The sequence below is a fragment of the Camponotus vicinus genome, unplaced genomic scaffold (assembly GCF_025532165.1).
Source record: "Camponotus vicinus isolate PSW18456_S1 unplaced genomic scaffold, iyCamVici1.0 SCAF_12, whole genome shotgun sequence".
Taxonomy (NCBI): Eukaryota; Metazoa; Arthropoda; class Insecta; order Hymenoptera; family Formicidae; genus Camponotus; species Camponotus vicinus.
In genome coordinates, this window is record NW_028141948.1 from 7515011 (window position 1) to 7531742 (window position 16732).

Genomic DNA, 16732 nt, shown 5'->3' on the forward strand with positions numbered 1-16732 from the left:
TCAAGCGTCGAGAAATTTGCTTCTGGAGGCCAGTGGCCGCTCTCAGGTTTCTCTCTGGTAGAGGTGTATGTCCGTATACGTATGTCACGTCTCAGTGACCAACTTTTCCCCTAGATGCCTCAGTTCCAGAGAAAAGTGCGCTCTCTTTGTTTTCAAGGCAACCTGCTTACACTGGCTATACCTTGGGGATGCCGAGAGCGAGGATCTGACTTATCGATTACGGAAAAATGTAAGGGAGCCGCGAAACTCTATAATTGGATGACTATTGAAATATATATATTTGTATATGCAAAGGGTATCTATTAAAATGGGATTTCGATATTTTCTATCAAATCCATTAGCTGATCGATATCGATATTACCTGCGATACATTGATCTATGAATTCCAAGAGTATATCGAGAATTCGAGTTTGCTCCTCATCTATTAGGGCGAAAAAATCTTTATCGTTGCAAGAAGGCTTCATTGGAGAGTCTGTAAGTAACTCTCTATTTCACACTGATTCTCCGGAAGTTGGGATTTTAATTGAGTTATCAGATCTATTGAACTTAATGAAGGGTTTTCAATCGTATCTTTATTTTTTATAATTTCCAAATAGTAATTATAGAAAGAGTCAAATTCTACGTTTGAGGTGACTATTCGAAGAAATTTCTGTGAAGTAAAATTTTCCGGTAAGTAAAAGAGGAATTTAGCCTTAGCCTTTAAAGCGGAGACAAAACTTTCTGGAAGGAAGACCCTTGTTTCTGATTTGACAAGGATATGCTTTGAGTTTAATTCTAATCTCTTGATCCGACGGAATCGAGAAGCGTCACGATATTCACGGGTTATTTTTCCTGCTCTATGCCTTTTTCTTTTGAATTCTGACGAAGGGGTTACCATTTAAAGAGATAATATTAATGTTAACATATATTTTTTCAGGTAGGTAGAATATAGTATTGGTTGAGGAAAGTGGTATTTTATTTGCTCTTATTATTATTATTAACTGAATCAGCGTCAACGCACATTAGCACATAGTACGTTTATTCTTGTAATTTTGTTTTAGCTAAAACGTCAATGAAGGAGTAATTCATAAGGATATGTGGATGTCTCCGGCATGACCGTGGATGCCCGGGGACGATGGAACTTGAGGGCAGAATAAAGTTATGATAGCGGAAATTGCGTATAAGGGTAGGGAACTTAGGATGCTTCCGGCATGACAGTGGATGCCCGGCAGAATGGGTGAATGGATAATAAAATCTGTGCACAGCACCGCGAAGATGCTATACCTATGTGTGTGGAAAGACGTTTTATCCTAGTAGCAACGGTAGAAATTTATGCAAATCCAAATACCTATCGTTGGTATTTTCAATGAAGCGTCGATTAAGCGAATTGGTTTAGGATGTCGGATGCCTCCGGCATGACAGTGGATGCCCGGAGACGATGGAAATCTGGTTTTGGGGTAAAAAGTGGTAATGAATTTTTAAGAATAAAAATTGGAGAGTGAGGAGTTCTCCGGCATGGCAGAGGATGCCTGGAGATGAAGGAATCTTCAGAGAAGGGAAGCTGCGACGCTCAATTGATGAGGGCGATTTTGGAGTTCTAATTAATTTTTGCTTTGACGCTTATCAGAATAGAATAACAAGTTAAAATAAGTTGTGCTGGAATAAGAGGGAGGAATACTGCCAGCGACGTGCTAGTGCTTGACAGTATGCTTGTTTATTTAATCCTCGATGTTTTGTTTCAGGAAATGTTGTGAATGCAAGGAAGGTGAATATTATCACACGAAGACATAAAATGGGACAAAAATCTGGTACTTACCACTCAGATGTCGATTTCGGTTGGTCTCGATCGCCTTCATCTAAGCAAGGTCTGGGAATCTCCAAGGATTGACACAGTGAATTTGCACAAGTATAACTTCTTTATTTGAATTTTACTGAACGATATAGCAGATTGATACAAAGTATTAAATTTTAGTTATAATGAGTTAAAGAATAATAAAGAATAACGGCAAAGTGATCACGACTAACAGCGAGTCTGCTATACTGACTAATTATTAATGATAGAATGAACCGCTCGCGCCTAGAATCCGGGGTTTATATACTAGCGATTTCGTTGTTCCTTGCATGATCTTTAGCTGTAGGAATCCTTGAGTAAGATGATCTCTACATCGGATCACGTCGTTCTCGGAAGCACTACTGAATTACTTATCAATTGTTTTGACATAGATATCCTTTTCATAGAAGCGCGGCGGTGATCAAAGAGTAGTACGCGACTATTATCGGAAGTGTCGGTTGACATCTCCAAGAAATCAATGTCCGATATGTTTATGACTTCCTCTTAGACCATCTCACGTGTCAAAACTATGCGCTCTTAATTTAATATCTATCATTAGCGGTGTTAGGATTACGGAATCATTTTATATGTATAACTTCCTTTATATTTTAGAAAAGGTTCAGAAATTTACGACTCAAGTTAGAATAGATTAATTTTAAGTTGTAGCATATAGAGAAAGTTATTTCCACTGGTTATGATCCCATAATGAATTTTAAATAAAGCATTTCAAAGTGTTTAAATATATTTGTATTTATTCATATCTAAGATCAATTCAACAGTTCCTTTGAAATACCTTACTTGTTATTGCTTAAATTATATATTTTCGGTCGCGTTTGTTAAAATCTAAATTCGAATTTTAGCGCGTATATAAAGTCCTCATTATACATTAATTGAGGGAGTACTTATTTAAGTAGCGGGCTAAATAACCGTGTAGAATAAAACGGTAAGCAAATATTATAATTGATAATTTAAGCGTTAGAATTCGTATGCGCATATATTAGAATTAAAATTAATAGTAATATAATTGATAATAGTGAGTAAAATTGAATTACGAATAATAGAATTGAATATTCATTCTTATTCCATGGATATAGCAAAGAAATAAGATGGGTAAGCGAATTGTAACTAAATCTAGTAATTTTAAGATGGCGGGACGTCACACGTACAAACACCATTGCATTGCTCACGCGGACGCACCGCAGAGAAGAAAGACAGAAAAGGACCGACAATCATGTTATTCTTGTTTCTCTAACATATTGTTTTACGACCGAGATACGGCCTGAAAATGCTTTCTGGCCTCTCGTGGCAGAAAGCAGTAATGCAACAAAATTAACAGGCGCCCACTTTTTGTGAATTTTATATTTGCATGTATACATATGTGTATATATCCATACAGCACAGAAGTTTGCATCAACATTGCTGCAATGTTACAACATTGCACATTGCAGTGTAATGCTGCAGAAATATTGCAGGGATATTATTTTGTAATATTACTTTGGCAATATTGCAGCAACATTTTAACATAATGAAAATGTATAACATGTGTTTCTTTACTTGCCGCTATGTGGCGACACCAAACTTAATTAACTTGTGTTCGAATTTTCGTCTAAAGTGGATATAAGGTCTACAAAGGACTAATGCAGTAATTATATTTCTTGTCTTGTGTCAGTTTAATTTCTGATATTAACTTGATTTATTTAATATTCTGAATTCTAATAAGAGATCTAGATTACTAAACAAAGAATTTATTTAATAATCTGGATCCCTCGTTGGGATTCAGAATATTAAACAGATTTTTCTTCACTGAATAGATAAATGAGAAATAGTTTATTTATTGCACGTATTAAAATATTCTGGTGTCGAGGGTATGTAAAATAATTGTATATATATTATTGAGATAAATATTTAATAAGAAATATTTATAGATAAAAAATTAATTATTAATAAATTTATTAATAAAAAACACTAATAGATATCTTTTTAAAGGCGTGAAATTTTTTTAAAGGGAAATGTTTTTTTCCTATCTTTCTTAAACATTTTTTAAATATTTTCAAAGTTTATTTATTAAATTTAAAACGGTCTGCATTTGTAGCAAAACGCGTTTTACTATTACAAATACATTGCACCATAACATTAATACAATCTTACATTGCAATATTCCTAAAAGCGGACATTTTAACGCTGCTGCAATCCCACAGCAATGGTGCAGCAACATTTTGCAGTGAATTTGCAATGTTGCAATATTGCGGTGAAAGATTGCTGCAATGTGTATGCAATCTTCGTGTGCTGTATAGGTATATGTTTAAATTATAATTAAAATTATATATGCGATTAAATATTATGTGTTGATAAATAATAAGTAGGATCATAGATAATAGGGTGAACAAATATACATATATATGTATAAGACACGGGTGCCTATTAAACTTGGTAACTTGTTACTTTCTCATATCGATACTTCATATATTATGGACAGGAGCGGGATAGAGAGATAGCATAATGTCAATTTTATTTTGATTATTTTTTAGTAACTCCATAATCATAGTATCATAGATCAATAACGACATTATCTTTCTTCAATTATATCGATATCGTATAAACACATACTGGCACATAAATATTAGTAACATAAAAACGTTTATCAGTAATACGTAACGACGAGATGCAAGATATTCGGTCTATCACCCTGTAGACATACATACATACACATACATATATATGTATATATATGTAATTATGAATAAACAAAAATATTTTCAATGTTTTCAAAATTATCCTTGCAAATTGACAAAAAATGTAATATTTTTTTAAATAAAATAGATTACAAAAAAAATTATTAACATGCACGGACTTGAACCTGAGTCTACAGCCCGACAAAAACAGTACGTGAAATCCACGTTATTACCACGTAGATTAACATTGTTGAATCCACGTGGATATTCGAGTGGATAATCCGCTCAAAAACGGTACTAGAATCTACGTGGAATCTATGTGAAAATTTCATGAACTTTCGAGACATATTACTTTTTTCATTTTTGATAAGTGAATATCTTGGACATTTATAAAAGTATATAAATACACTCGGCTATAAGAATAATTTTATTTTTATTTATATTTTATTTTTAATATACGCAATAAATAGGCTATCTCCCATTTATCCGTTTAATTTCAAATAATCTGTTCCATATTCTGAATCCCAACAAGATCCAGATTATTAAACAAATTATTTTAAATTAAATCAGTTTATTAAATTAAACTGACTAAAGGACCGTCTACAATAAAAATAATATCGGTGGAGTGGACGGTGGAGTAAGGCGTAAGACTAGGAGTAATGCGAAATGGAAAAGAACCATTCGCTTACGCCTTACTTCCCCGTCCACTCCACCAATATTACTTCCATCGTAGACGGTCCTTAAAAGAAAAAATAAGCTTCGGACCGTGTTAGTATCAGTTCTTTATATACACTTTATGACGAAAAGTTGAATACGAGTTAGCTAATTTGATGCAGCGCCGCATAGCGGCAAAGCGAGGAAGCATATTCTATATACATATGTACTATTACATATTTAGAAACATACAGATATAATCTTTTTCTTAGCAAACTTTTTTATCTTTCTGAAAGATTTCAGAAATATTGCAAATACAATATTATATAAAATATAAATATTATAATATTATAATATAATTATAAAAAACATGATGCAGGTATATTTCTGAAATATTTCAGATACAAAATTACAATTGAAAAATTTTAATAAAATATCTTTTAACATTACAATATTACCGAGTCGTTGAATGATTAATAATTTCAATAGAAATATCCACATGAAATCTACATTGATATTTCAAGAATAAAGTACCTCGATGTAATAATGAAAAAAGAAAGTTGTATCCACGTAGATAATTCGTGGATAAATCTGCATCCACGTAAGCCACGTAAAATACGTGGATTCGATGTGACGTAACTGTTTTTGTCGGGTATATAATAACAAATTTATAAGTATACTTTTAAAACATTAGCTAAGAATTTTAAATAAAAATTAAATTTTTTGCTTTTTAGAGAAATAATATGTAGAAATTTATCATACATCAATAACAGATGTATAGTAGACATCTATGATGGATTTGTAGATGACATCTACCATGGAGGTAATATGGATTTCTATTAGAGATATATGTAAAAATCTATCATATATCCATAACAGATATCCAGTAGACATCCATGATGGATTTGTAGAAGATATCTACCATGAGAGGTAATATGGACTTCCATTAGAAATCTATTCAATATCCACCATGGACATAGATGTCGTATGGAGTTCTGGAGGTTGTATGGACGTCCAATGGATGTCAAGTTCCGTGTGCGAATGATTAGTTTTTTCTATTAATAATTAAAAGTTTTTCTCTTTACTCTGTACATTATTAAAAAACTCTTAAATTAAAAAAAATATTTAAAAAAGTAATTTATAACATGTGTTTATATGTAAATTATAAAAGACATTCAATTAAATAAAAATTTTTAGTAATTTTAAATATTTTTAAATATAGTTGATTATAAAAATAATAAATATTCTAGATTTTAAAATTTTTTGAGACAAAGGCATATTCATCAAATAAATACAAAAAACCAGAAAATATAATCTAAAAAGTTAGCATTTAAAAATAAAAAATCGCTTAACAAATAATAATGTCAAAAATATTTTGCAGAAGAAGAAGAAAAACAAAGAAAACGTCAATCACCCAATTCATGACTCAACTTCTTCATGTGGCTGTGACTCAAGTTCAACTTCTAGTGAATCATCATCAGATGATGATTAAAATGCCATAAAATATATTACAGTTAATTTTATATAAATTATATTTGATATAATTTAAAGATTTTGATTTATATGAGAAAAATTATATACTTACATTTAGTATAATATAATTATATACTTATATATAATATAATATAATTATATAATTACATAGTGCAATATAATTATATACAATATTGATTTTTTTATTTAAAATTACCCATTCTGCTAAAATCATGGTTTACATTTTACATTCAAATTATTAAAAAAGCAATCAAATAAATTTTATAGTTTCTATATTCTCTTTTTATTCAGATTTTCAGAAAAATTATATGATTTCCTAACATTACATGATTATTCAAAATCACGTACCGATTTGGAACATTTCATTACGTTATTTATTTGTGTCATTAATTATGTGATTTCATTACATGATTTCGCGACATGATTTCATTACATGATTTTGTGATGTAATTTTTTTTCAGTAGGGACGGCACCTTCAATTATCCAACCGCTCACAAAATTCACCTGAAAATACGTGAGTCCCTCCTCTCTCGCTACCAGCGGCATCTACACCGATGAAGATTTAGACAGACTCCGCGACCACAGTATATCCCACGGTCGTGTATACAGGTCTTGCAACTCAGGCTCTTTTTAGGTACAGTGAGTGACTCGCAATTTGAAGGAGTTTTTAGTGTTTGATTTTGCCACCATATGTCGCAGCGATCGGGTGAGAATCTCAATGAGGCAACGTGCTCATCAACAAAACTTACTGTTGCCAGTACAGTTTGTTAAAAAAAAGAAACAGTCAAAATTAAAAACCTATTAAAATAATATATTTTACGATATTGCGTTATTATTTTTTTCCTATATCTTTTTCTATAACACTTAAGAGTATCTATCACACCCTGGTGCTTCGCACGAGCGCAAGAGATATCGTTGTATATTACAAACGCACTTTTCTCTGAAATTATCAATGTTTTGTAAAAATAGATAATATTTAGCCACTTTTTGCCATAATTATGCAGTATTTACGGAAATACGCTTTGAATATAAAATATGCTTAATGTTTGATGATTTATTAGTCATTGGTGTATTTTTAATTCCATTGCATTTTTATCATTAGTCTACTTAATTTTACAGTTCTTATAACTTCATTAATACAGTTATATAATAAACTGAGATTAGATTACAGTGCGCTGTAACAGAGAAAAATCATTTTCTATCTCTCTCGCACCCATGGGTGGACACCCGATTACGGCGACTCTTACGGTTAAGCGATGAACTGAAAACGGCTTCAAGATGTGAGTCATCCCCCACCACTAGAGTTGCAAGACCTGTATACACGACCGTGGTATATCCAGTAGCACGGTCTTACATACAGGTCTGGAAACTCCGGTGGTGGGGGAGGTCTCACTTAGTGTGTCCGTTTTTCGGAAGTTCACGGCTTGCCTGCTAGGTTCGCTGCGATCTAGAAGTCATTTTAGACGTATGTTAGAGAGAGAACGACTACTGCCGTCTATCTCTGTCTCTCTCGCTCGTATTGCGACTTCTAGTCGAAAAACGGACACACTAAGTGAGACCTCCCCCACCACTAAAAAAGGCCTGAGTTTCCAGACCTGTATGTAAGACCGTGTCCAGTAGCGCAACTCCCTGTCGACATCTTTGATGTTAGGGCTCGTTCCCACTGAGCGCGTCACGTGTGGCGTCCCTCCATCTGGACAAAATACAGATGAATGGGTTTACAAACGCACTAGCGCCATCACATACCTCGCCCCGATCCACCAAAGACATAGAGGCACTCACTCTAGTGTGTCTCGTCGTCCGAAGCGGACGTAAGTTACCAAAGACTGAAACCATAGTTGTAAATTCCTTTGTTGTAAAATATATTTTTATAAAGACAAACTGAATGTATCAATCCACCCGGCATCGAACGACAGTTAATAGGAGGTCTTTAATAACCTGACTCCCTATAGTGGTAACCACCGACGTGAGATATATTTTTTTTTTCCCGCCTCGCACCACGTGGCGAACGAAGACACGTGGCGATATTTAGGCAAGAGGTATGCCGATTGAACATTCGCCAACAAGACTAGTCAAAGGAAGCAACACCGAGCACACGACGTCCGTCGAGGAAAAACCATTCGACAACCCTTATCCGGAAGCTATGAATAACGACGGAGAGGGATCAAAAAGCGCAAACATCGACGCAGCCCAGGCAGTGCGCTTACCACCATTTTGGAAAGACAATCCGGCATTATGGTTCGCACAAGCCGAAGCAGCTTTTGCAATACACCGAATAACAAGTGACGAATCAAAATTTCGCTACATAGTACTCAATGCTGATCAACCCGTTCTTCCCTTCGTGGCGGATTTGATAACTAACCCACCTGAGCAAGACAAATATCAAACCTTGAAAGATCGCATATGCTCGATTCTGGGAGAGACAAGTGCAACGAAGATCAGAAGACTTTTAGGCTCACATGAACTAGGAGACGAGAAACCCTCCATCTTCCTACAACGTCTACGGAATTTGGCAGCAGGTCAGGTAACGGATGAAATTCTAAAATCTATATTTATGGAACAACTCCCAGAAAGTGTGCGTACCATCCTGGCAATTAGCGAAGTTCAAGATTTAGCAAAGCTAGCGGCCCAGGCAGATAAGGTGGTAGAAATGGCCAGACCAGTAGCGACAGCAATCCAGACTATCACCGAAAAACAGACAGACGCAGACAATCAGATCCTGCAGGAGATTGCGGAACTGAGGAAACAAGTCAAGAAACTCTCCGTAAGAGATAAATATAGGCGACGCAGTAGATCGCGAGGACATTCCAGCGGCCGAGAACGAGCAGACAACCGCGAACGTTCACATCACCGTCAAGACCGCGAAGGTAACGCCGAGTACTGCTATTATCACAACAGATTCGGCGACAAAGCGTTTAGATGCGCACAACCTTGCACATTTAATAAGCCGAAGGCGGTGGAAAACTAAACCCGCCGTCGCGAGTACAGGCGGTCGTCGACGGGGTGGTTAGAAATAATAAACGCCTGGCAATAACCGACAAGAAGAATGGGATTACGTACCTTATAGATACGGGAGCAGACATCTCAGTAATCCCGAAGAGGATGATGAGAGGAAAGCTCACACCCGTAGATTTTCAACTGTTCGCAGCAAACAACACAATCATAAATATTTACGGCAGCAGCTCACGAGTAGTGGATTTAGGACTACGACGCTCATTTAGATGGCAGTTCATCATAGCTGATGTCCGACAGCCGATCATAGGCGCAGACTTCCTGGCGCACCACGGGATTCTACCGGATCTAAAGAATAGAAGACTGGTCGACGAACAGACTCTACTGAGTACCAAGGCAAGGATAACCACAGGGAAACAGCCCACCGTTGCCACAATAGACAAAGGATGCAAAGTCAAGGAACTCTTACGCAGGTACATCGAAATCACACGTCCTACAGCGCTCAAAAAGACCGTACACGATGTGAGGCATCATATTGTGACCAAGGAACCACCATTGGCAGAAAGACCACGCAGACTGCCCCCAGAAAAGTACGCAGCCGCGAAACGAGAGTTCGAGACGATGTTGGCACAAGGAATATGTCGCCCCTCTTCATCACAATGGGCAAGTCCGTTACACCTAGTACGTAAAAGCAACGGAGAATGGAGACCGTGCGGAGATTTTCGTAAATTGAACAGTGTGACGATCATGGATAAGTATCCTCTACCTCACATACAGGACTTTACATACCACTTAGCTGGATGCACCGTTTTCTCCAAAATAGATCTTGTGAAAGCGTCAGGTTTAAGGGCAATTCAAGGTCATATCGTTGAAAAGCGCATTAATGAGGCCAAATATTGTATCTTCATGTTTTTGAGGTTGCTAAATCCAAATCCGGTGTCCATTTAACCATATCACGTCGAGTTCAAGAGTATATCAAAGTTGAATCACACCCTAACGCCCCCCTGCAGGGCAGCGCGCCTTCGCTGGCTTCGTTACTCCAGAAAATCGGAAAATGGATCATTCTACACATCCTTCATTGAGGCAGTTGTCACCATTTCCAGCATCCTCTGGGGCAGCAGGCATTCTATATGCACGCACACACACACACACACACACACACACACACACACACACACACACACACACACACACACACACACACACACACACACGAACACACGTACGCACGCACGCACATACAGACCTCATGCACTCGCGCACTCATGTAAACGCCGGCGTTAGCGTACACACACAAAAGTGTGTGTCTGGTTAAAAAAGCTCAAACACGCTTATTTAATGATTTACTCACTGATTTTTTAAAGATATAAATCGTTACTGAACGTTCCAAAAAATTTATTCTCAGGCCTTTGGGTTGTTTGGGAGTAAAGTCGCTTGGGGTCTTAGAGCTCGAGGTTAGACTCTCAGACCTTCAATCTGTCTGGGGGCGCTTTTCAACGATATGACCTTGAATTGCCCTTAAACCTGACGTGATACGATAAAACGGACATCGGATTCGGATTCAGCGTCGAAAAATACATGGGAATACTATGTTCTGATTCATAGTCAAACAAATTTTTTTTTTTGTGGGCCTGTGTTATTAATTATATATAATATTGCATATATAATATTGAATATAATATTAAAACAGATACATAATATTAAACATAATATTAATACGGATAAAGCCAACAGAAAAACAAAATATAATGCAGAAAATATATTATAAGAGAAAATATTAATTATACATATCATCAAGCAAACACATTACAAATTATGTTAAACATATTTATTAAACTGTTATAATTACATAATACAAAAAATGTACATATATATATATATATATGTATATATATATATATACATATATATATATATATATGTATATATATATATATATATATATATATATATATATATATATATACATTTAAATGATGCTGAGAGAGAATGAAACAAAAAGAGTAAGCGAGATAGAAGTTCAGACATTACTAACCAACTTACTTATTTCGCGCATGCGCACTGCGTTTTGGCCAACACAAAATTGGCAGAATTGCGCTACTGGATATACTGTGCCGCGACCATATAATGTTCCCTATGGAAAATCCTTCAATACTAAACACAATAGCAAGAGGCGCCATGGGACAAGAAATACCAGCAGGGAGCGTATCCATGTTAAACTTGCTGAAGAAATCTTTGGACCAAATCGCAAAGAATGTCGGACAGAAACTGTGGAAAGGATTCATCACATTCGGATCAGCCAGCGCCGGCGTAATCGGAATCTTCATGATGATCCGATTAGTAAAATTAATCGTGGACACTATGCTTTGCACTCGATATATGGATGGAGCTTGCATCTTCTGAGAGCAGCGTCAATCTCAGTGACAAACTTACTCCTGTATCTGGGATCGCCAAGTCGGCGGATGGACAATGAGAATCAACAACCTCCTAAGCTCCTTTCGACGACCGAAACTCTACCCCCCGTAGCCCATCCGACGACAAAAGAACAGCACCCCCCGCCCCAAACGTTCCGCAAAATTGAAGTGCAGAAAGACTATAAAGAACTGAGTAGACTACTAAACGAAGAAGTATAAATTAAGACAGTGTAGATTAAAACTAGAATAAGAAATGTGTGTTACTAATAAGTACTCGGAAAATGTCGGAACATGGTTGTTCGCGTAGCGACTGCGGATTACCGTGACAGCGTAGAATTTGAGAGAGCGTTACAGAACAGGACACGACAATTTTGTTATAGCTACAGAGACTCTACACGACATGTATTTTTTTGTATTTTTTCTGATTTTTTATTTCACACCACACAATTAAATAAAATTATATTTACAAAAAAATGTACAAATGTTGAGTAATTGGTTTTCGTATTTCTTTGTAATTCGCGCGTATGAGTGCGCTGGAACCGTCTAGAAAGTTCCTGAGCGGGTTTTTCCGTTCGCGCCACTGGTCAATTTCTCTCTGAGCCCTTCACTTCTTCGAAGAATTTCTAGATATTATTATATCGCGGGGGGATAGTGTTTGTCTGAGTCAGCTATCGGATGATTCATAAAATACGAGTATGTACAGGTATTTTGTAATTTAGATGATACATCGATTTAAAATATATTTTCCGGAATTTAAGCATTTTATTTTTACTATAACCGTATATGGAGAATCAATTATGAGCTCCTTAGTGTTGAAAACCATCGATGGTTATCTTAAGATTAGATTATTTTATTGGATGTCTCGAGTTTTTAACGGGCGTTTAGGCTTTTAAGAATTTCTAGATATTATTATATCGCGGGGGGATAGTGTTTGTCTGAGTCAGCTATCGGATGATTCATAAAATACGAGTATGTACAGGTATTTTGTAATTTAGACGATGCATCGATTTAAAATATATTTTCCAGAATTTAAGCATTTTATTTTTATACTATAAGCGTATATGGAGAATCAATTATGAGCTCGTTAGCGTTGGTGCTCGCGAAAGTCGCCGATGCGAGCCTACCCTCGCGCGAATACGCTTACTCGCGGTCGCGCGCGCCGTGTATTGGCTAATCAGCGGTGCTTTCCGCTCGTACGCGTAACAGAGAACGCTAGCGCGCGGCCGCCGCGGATGGGGTTCCCATGAATAAGCTTATTTTCTTCTTACATTCCTGCAAATAATATTCGAGGAGCATGCGCATTTTTTACTTAGGTTATTGTTGTTAAATATCATCGTTTACTTTTTTATTTATGAGATTGTTCCTAAACACGAAATCGATTACTTTGTGTAATGGACGTGCGCTGGAAACATCCTTGGACGTCGATCGTCTGCGGGAAAACAATTTTCGTGAAAACATTTCTTCGACATTTATCCCGCATGTCCGATGTCCGATTCGAGAGAATTTTATTTTATTACGCCGAGTGGCAAGATGCGTATCAGTGCTTACATTGCGACACGGGTGAGAGAGAAGAAGAGAAAAGCGAGAGCAAATATAGCGATAATGCTTTAGTAAAATCGAGGAAAAATATAATCGAATTTCACGAAGGGTTACCGCGCCCGGAGGATTATTCCAACGATCCGCTTTCTCCGAAGTTGATGATAATCGACGATCTTATGAGGGAATCATCTTCGTGCGACGCTATCGTGGATCTATTTACCAAAGGAAGTCATTATAAGAATCTCAGCGTTATACTCATTTCGCAAAATCTTTTCCATCAGGGACGTGGGCAGCGCGGCATATCTCTCAACACGAATTATATAGTAATTTTCAAAAATCCGCGCGATCGCGCGCAAATTCGTCATTTAGCACGCCAAGTATATCCCGACGATCCAAAATTTATGGAAGAAGCGTACTACGACGCTACCTCGAAGCCGCACGGATATTTATTGCTCGATTTGAAACAATCGACTCCAGACAAATACCTATTTCGCATGTGTATCTTTCCGGAGGATACTCTACATTACGTCTACATACCACGTAAATCAGTCATTAGAGGGGGAAGCGTATAAAAGAACGGTATTCGCACCCGCGAGTTGTAGTTGTACGATTACGGCGCAATGGTGAAAAAAGCAGACCCTAACAAAACATCATCGACAGCGAGGAATTTACCAAATAGTGCGATAAAGACTGCAAAACGCCGCATCGGAGAGAGGAACCTGTATCTCTTAAAAACTCTATGCTATTTGAAGAAAAATCAAAGAGCGGCGTTCTTACGCGATGCTGACAATAAATTTGTAAAGTGTATTCAGGAGTGTATTTTCAATACGCTTGAAGGTAACGTACCGCTCGAATCTAGTGAAAAAAAGCGCTTGTCCAAGCATAAAACGACTTTACGACGCATCGCGGCAAAGCGGGGTAATTTGAAGACTAAAAGAAAACTATTGGTACAACGCGGAGGATTTTTACCCTATATTATCGGTCCTATACTCGGTGCTTTATTATCACGGATTATCGGCGAAAAAAGATACAATTCTTTATATCCTTTGTGACGAAAAATAATAATATTTGGAAAAGTATTAAAAATGGAAAAGGCTAAAAAAAATGGTTTTAATTTCTACGGAAAATCTCGAAAAAATGCAACGAATGCAGCAGCAACAAAATCAACAGTCGGAAAATGTTAATAATACGGAAAATGATAATAATAAATCTGTACGGACACCGGGAACCCCTTTATCGCGACTCGATGCGGAGATGTGTCGTATTCTTAATCTCTCGACTCCCACCGACGAGGGTGAAAGATGGAAAATGTATAAAGAAGTACTTCAACGTTATCTTTACTTTGTTCGGGATGCAAAAAAACGTTTTCGCAAAGATTCGCGTGGGGCTTTAAACGACGACGCCGATGATAAAACTGAGCAGGACGAGGACATGTACTTGGAAGATGACGATACCGCTGAATTTACGCGTACTTTAATTAGTAGCGTTGGAGATGGAGCAGGTGACGCTAATAGTTTCGGGAAAAAACGCGATCAATCGGCGGAAATGATTAAAAATATAATCGAATGTGTGCCGAAAACTTATCGCTACAAAGCTCACACGCTATTGAAATATTTACTCGATGCCCCGTCGTCAAAGATCGGTTGGGATAGACAAGGACTCGTGACTATAAACGGTGCGGTTGTAACGGGTTCGAATATTAGCGATCTCATAAATGACGCGATACGCGAGAGAAAAACAGTAAAAGCAATCGGAAGAGTTCAGTTTGCGCGATTACTGCACGACATAAACACACCTTCCAATCTCATAGGAAATCGTAGTTTTTTACACGCGGGCAAAATAGCTCGTCGTATTAAAAGCAGCGAATTAGCAGCTGTTACTTCCACTCCGAAAACTCGTCGTTCACGCAGCAGGTTAAACGAGACGGTTGTATCCGAAGGAGATACGGTATTTATATCTGCCGATGAGGATGAGGATGAGGCCGATAAAACATTAGCAAGTAAGGACGAGAATTCCCCGACAAAGAAAGCAAGAGGTTTATTCGGTTGGAGCAAATTCTAATAAGATGGAACTCGAAAAATTATATTACGATCCTTCGCACTACGCGGGTTATTCAGCGACGGTCAATTTATCACGAGCGGCTAAGCCGAATTTCTCGCGTAACGAGGTTGTCGACTGGCTTAAATCGCAAGACGCGTACACACTGCATCGTCCAGTACGACGAAAATTTCCGCGTTTACATTATAACGTGACAAATATCGATGATTTATGGGAGGCGGATTTAGTCGATCTTCGTAATCTTAAGAGTTATAACGACGGATATTCCTATCTACTGGTGGTTATCGATGTACTTAGCAAATTTGTTTGGGTAGAACCTTTGCGCGATAAAACTTCGGCGTGCGTGATAAAGGCCTTTCAGAACATATTCTCGAGAAACAAAAAACGTTTACCCGTATACCTACAAACCGACAAAGGTAAAGAATTTATCGCCAGTGCTGTACAAAAATTAAAAAAAAAAAAACATCTGTTTTCGCGTAGCTCGTAATCCCGATATTAAAGCAGCTATAGTCGAGCATTTCAATAGAACACTTAAGGAGAGGATGTGGCGTTATTTTACGCATAAAAATACTCGTCGTTATATCGATATTTTGCAGGATATTGTTCGCGCTTACAATCATTCTTACTCGTCATTCTAGCATTAAAATGCAACCCGCTGCCGTTACGTTGGAAAATGCACGTATTGCGTGAGAAAATATGAATCGACGTTGGAATATCAATGATGATAATGATGATGCTGGAGGGAGAAAAAATCGCGGACGCAAACAAAAGTGTAAATACAAAGCGGGCGAACTCGTACGCATCAGTAGAGCAAAAGCGGCGTTTGAGAAAGGATACGAGGCTGGATGGAGCGAAGAAATATTTCGAATTCATCGCGTTCTCGAATGGAGAAGACCTGTATACGAACTAAGTGATTTACAGGGCGAGGTTATAGACGGGATTTTTTACGAGCAAGAATTAGCACATGTTATTAAAGACTTGCGAGAGGGAGAATTTATCGTAAACCGTGTGATAAAAACCAAGGAACGAGGTAACAATAAACAATTACTAGTTAGTTGGCGGGGATATCCTTCTAAATTCGATTCTTGGATACCAGCCTCGAGTTTAATATCAAAATGAGAGGGGAAGAATTTTACATA

The 16732-nt window shown here is 37.1% G+C and overlaps 2 protein-coding genes and 1 long non-coding RNA gene across 3 annotated transcripts in view; 2 read left to right on the top strand and 1 right to left on the bottom strand.

Annotated features, from left to right (window-relative positions):
• LOC145963070 (uncharacterized) overlaps positions 1–16732 on the bottom strand; it is a 250716-nt gene that overhangs the window by 93128 nt on the left and 140856 nt on the right. The gene's annotated exons all lie outside the window — the stretch shown is intronic.
• On the top strand, positions 104–2505 carry LOC145962881 (uncharacterized). Its single transcript, XR_014436019.1, has 3 exons — positions 104–229; positions 342–474; positions 1041–2505. It is a non-coding gene; the product is annotated as an uncharacterized LOC145962881 (long non-coding RNA).
• LOC145962435 (uncharacterized) lies at positions 8672–9598 on the top strand. The gene has a single exon (XM_083083493.1). It carries the CDS (start codon positions 8672–8674, stop codon positions 9596–9598), a length of 927 nt encoding a protein of 308 aa, XP_082939619.1.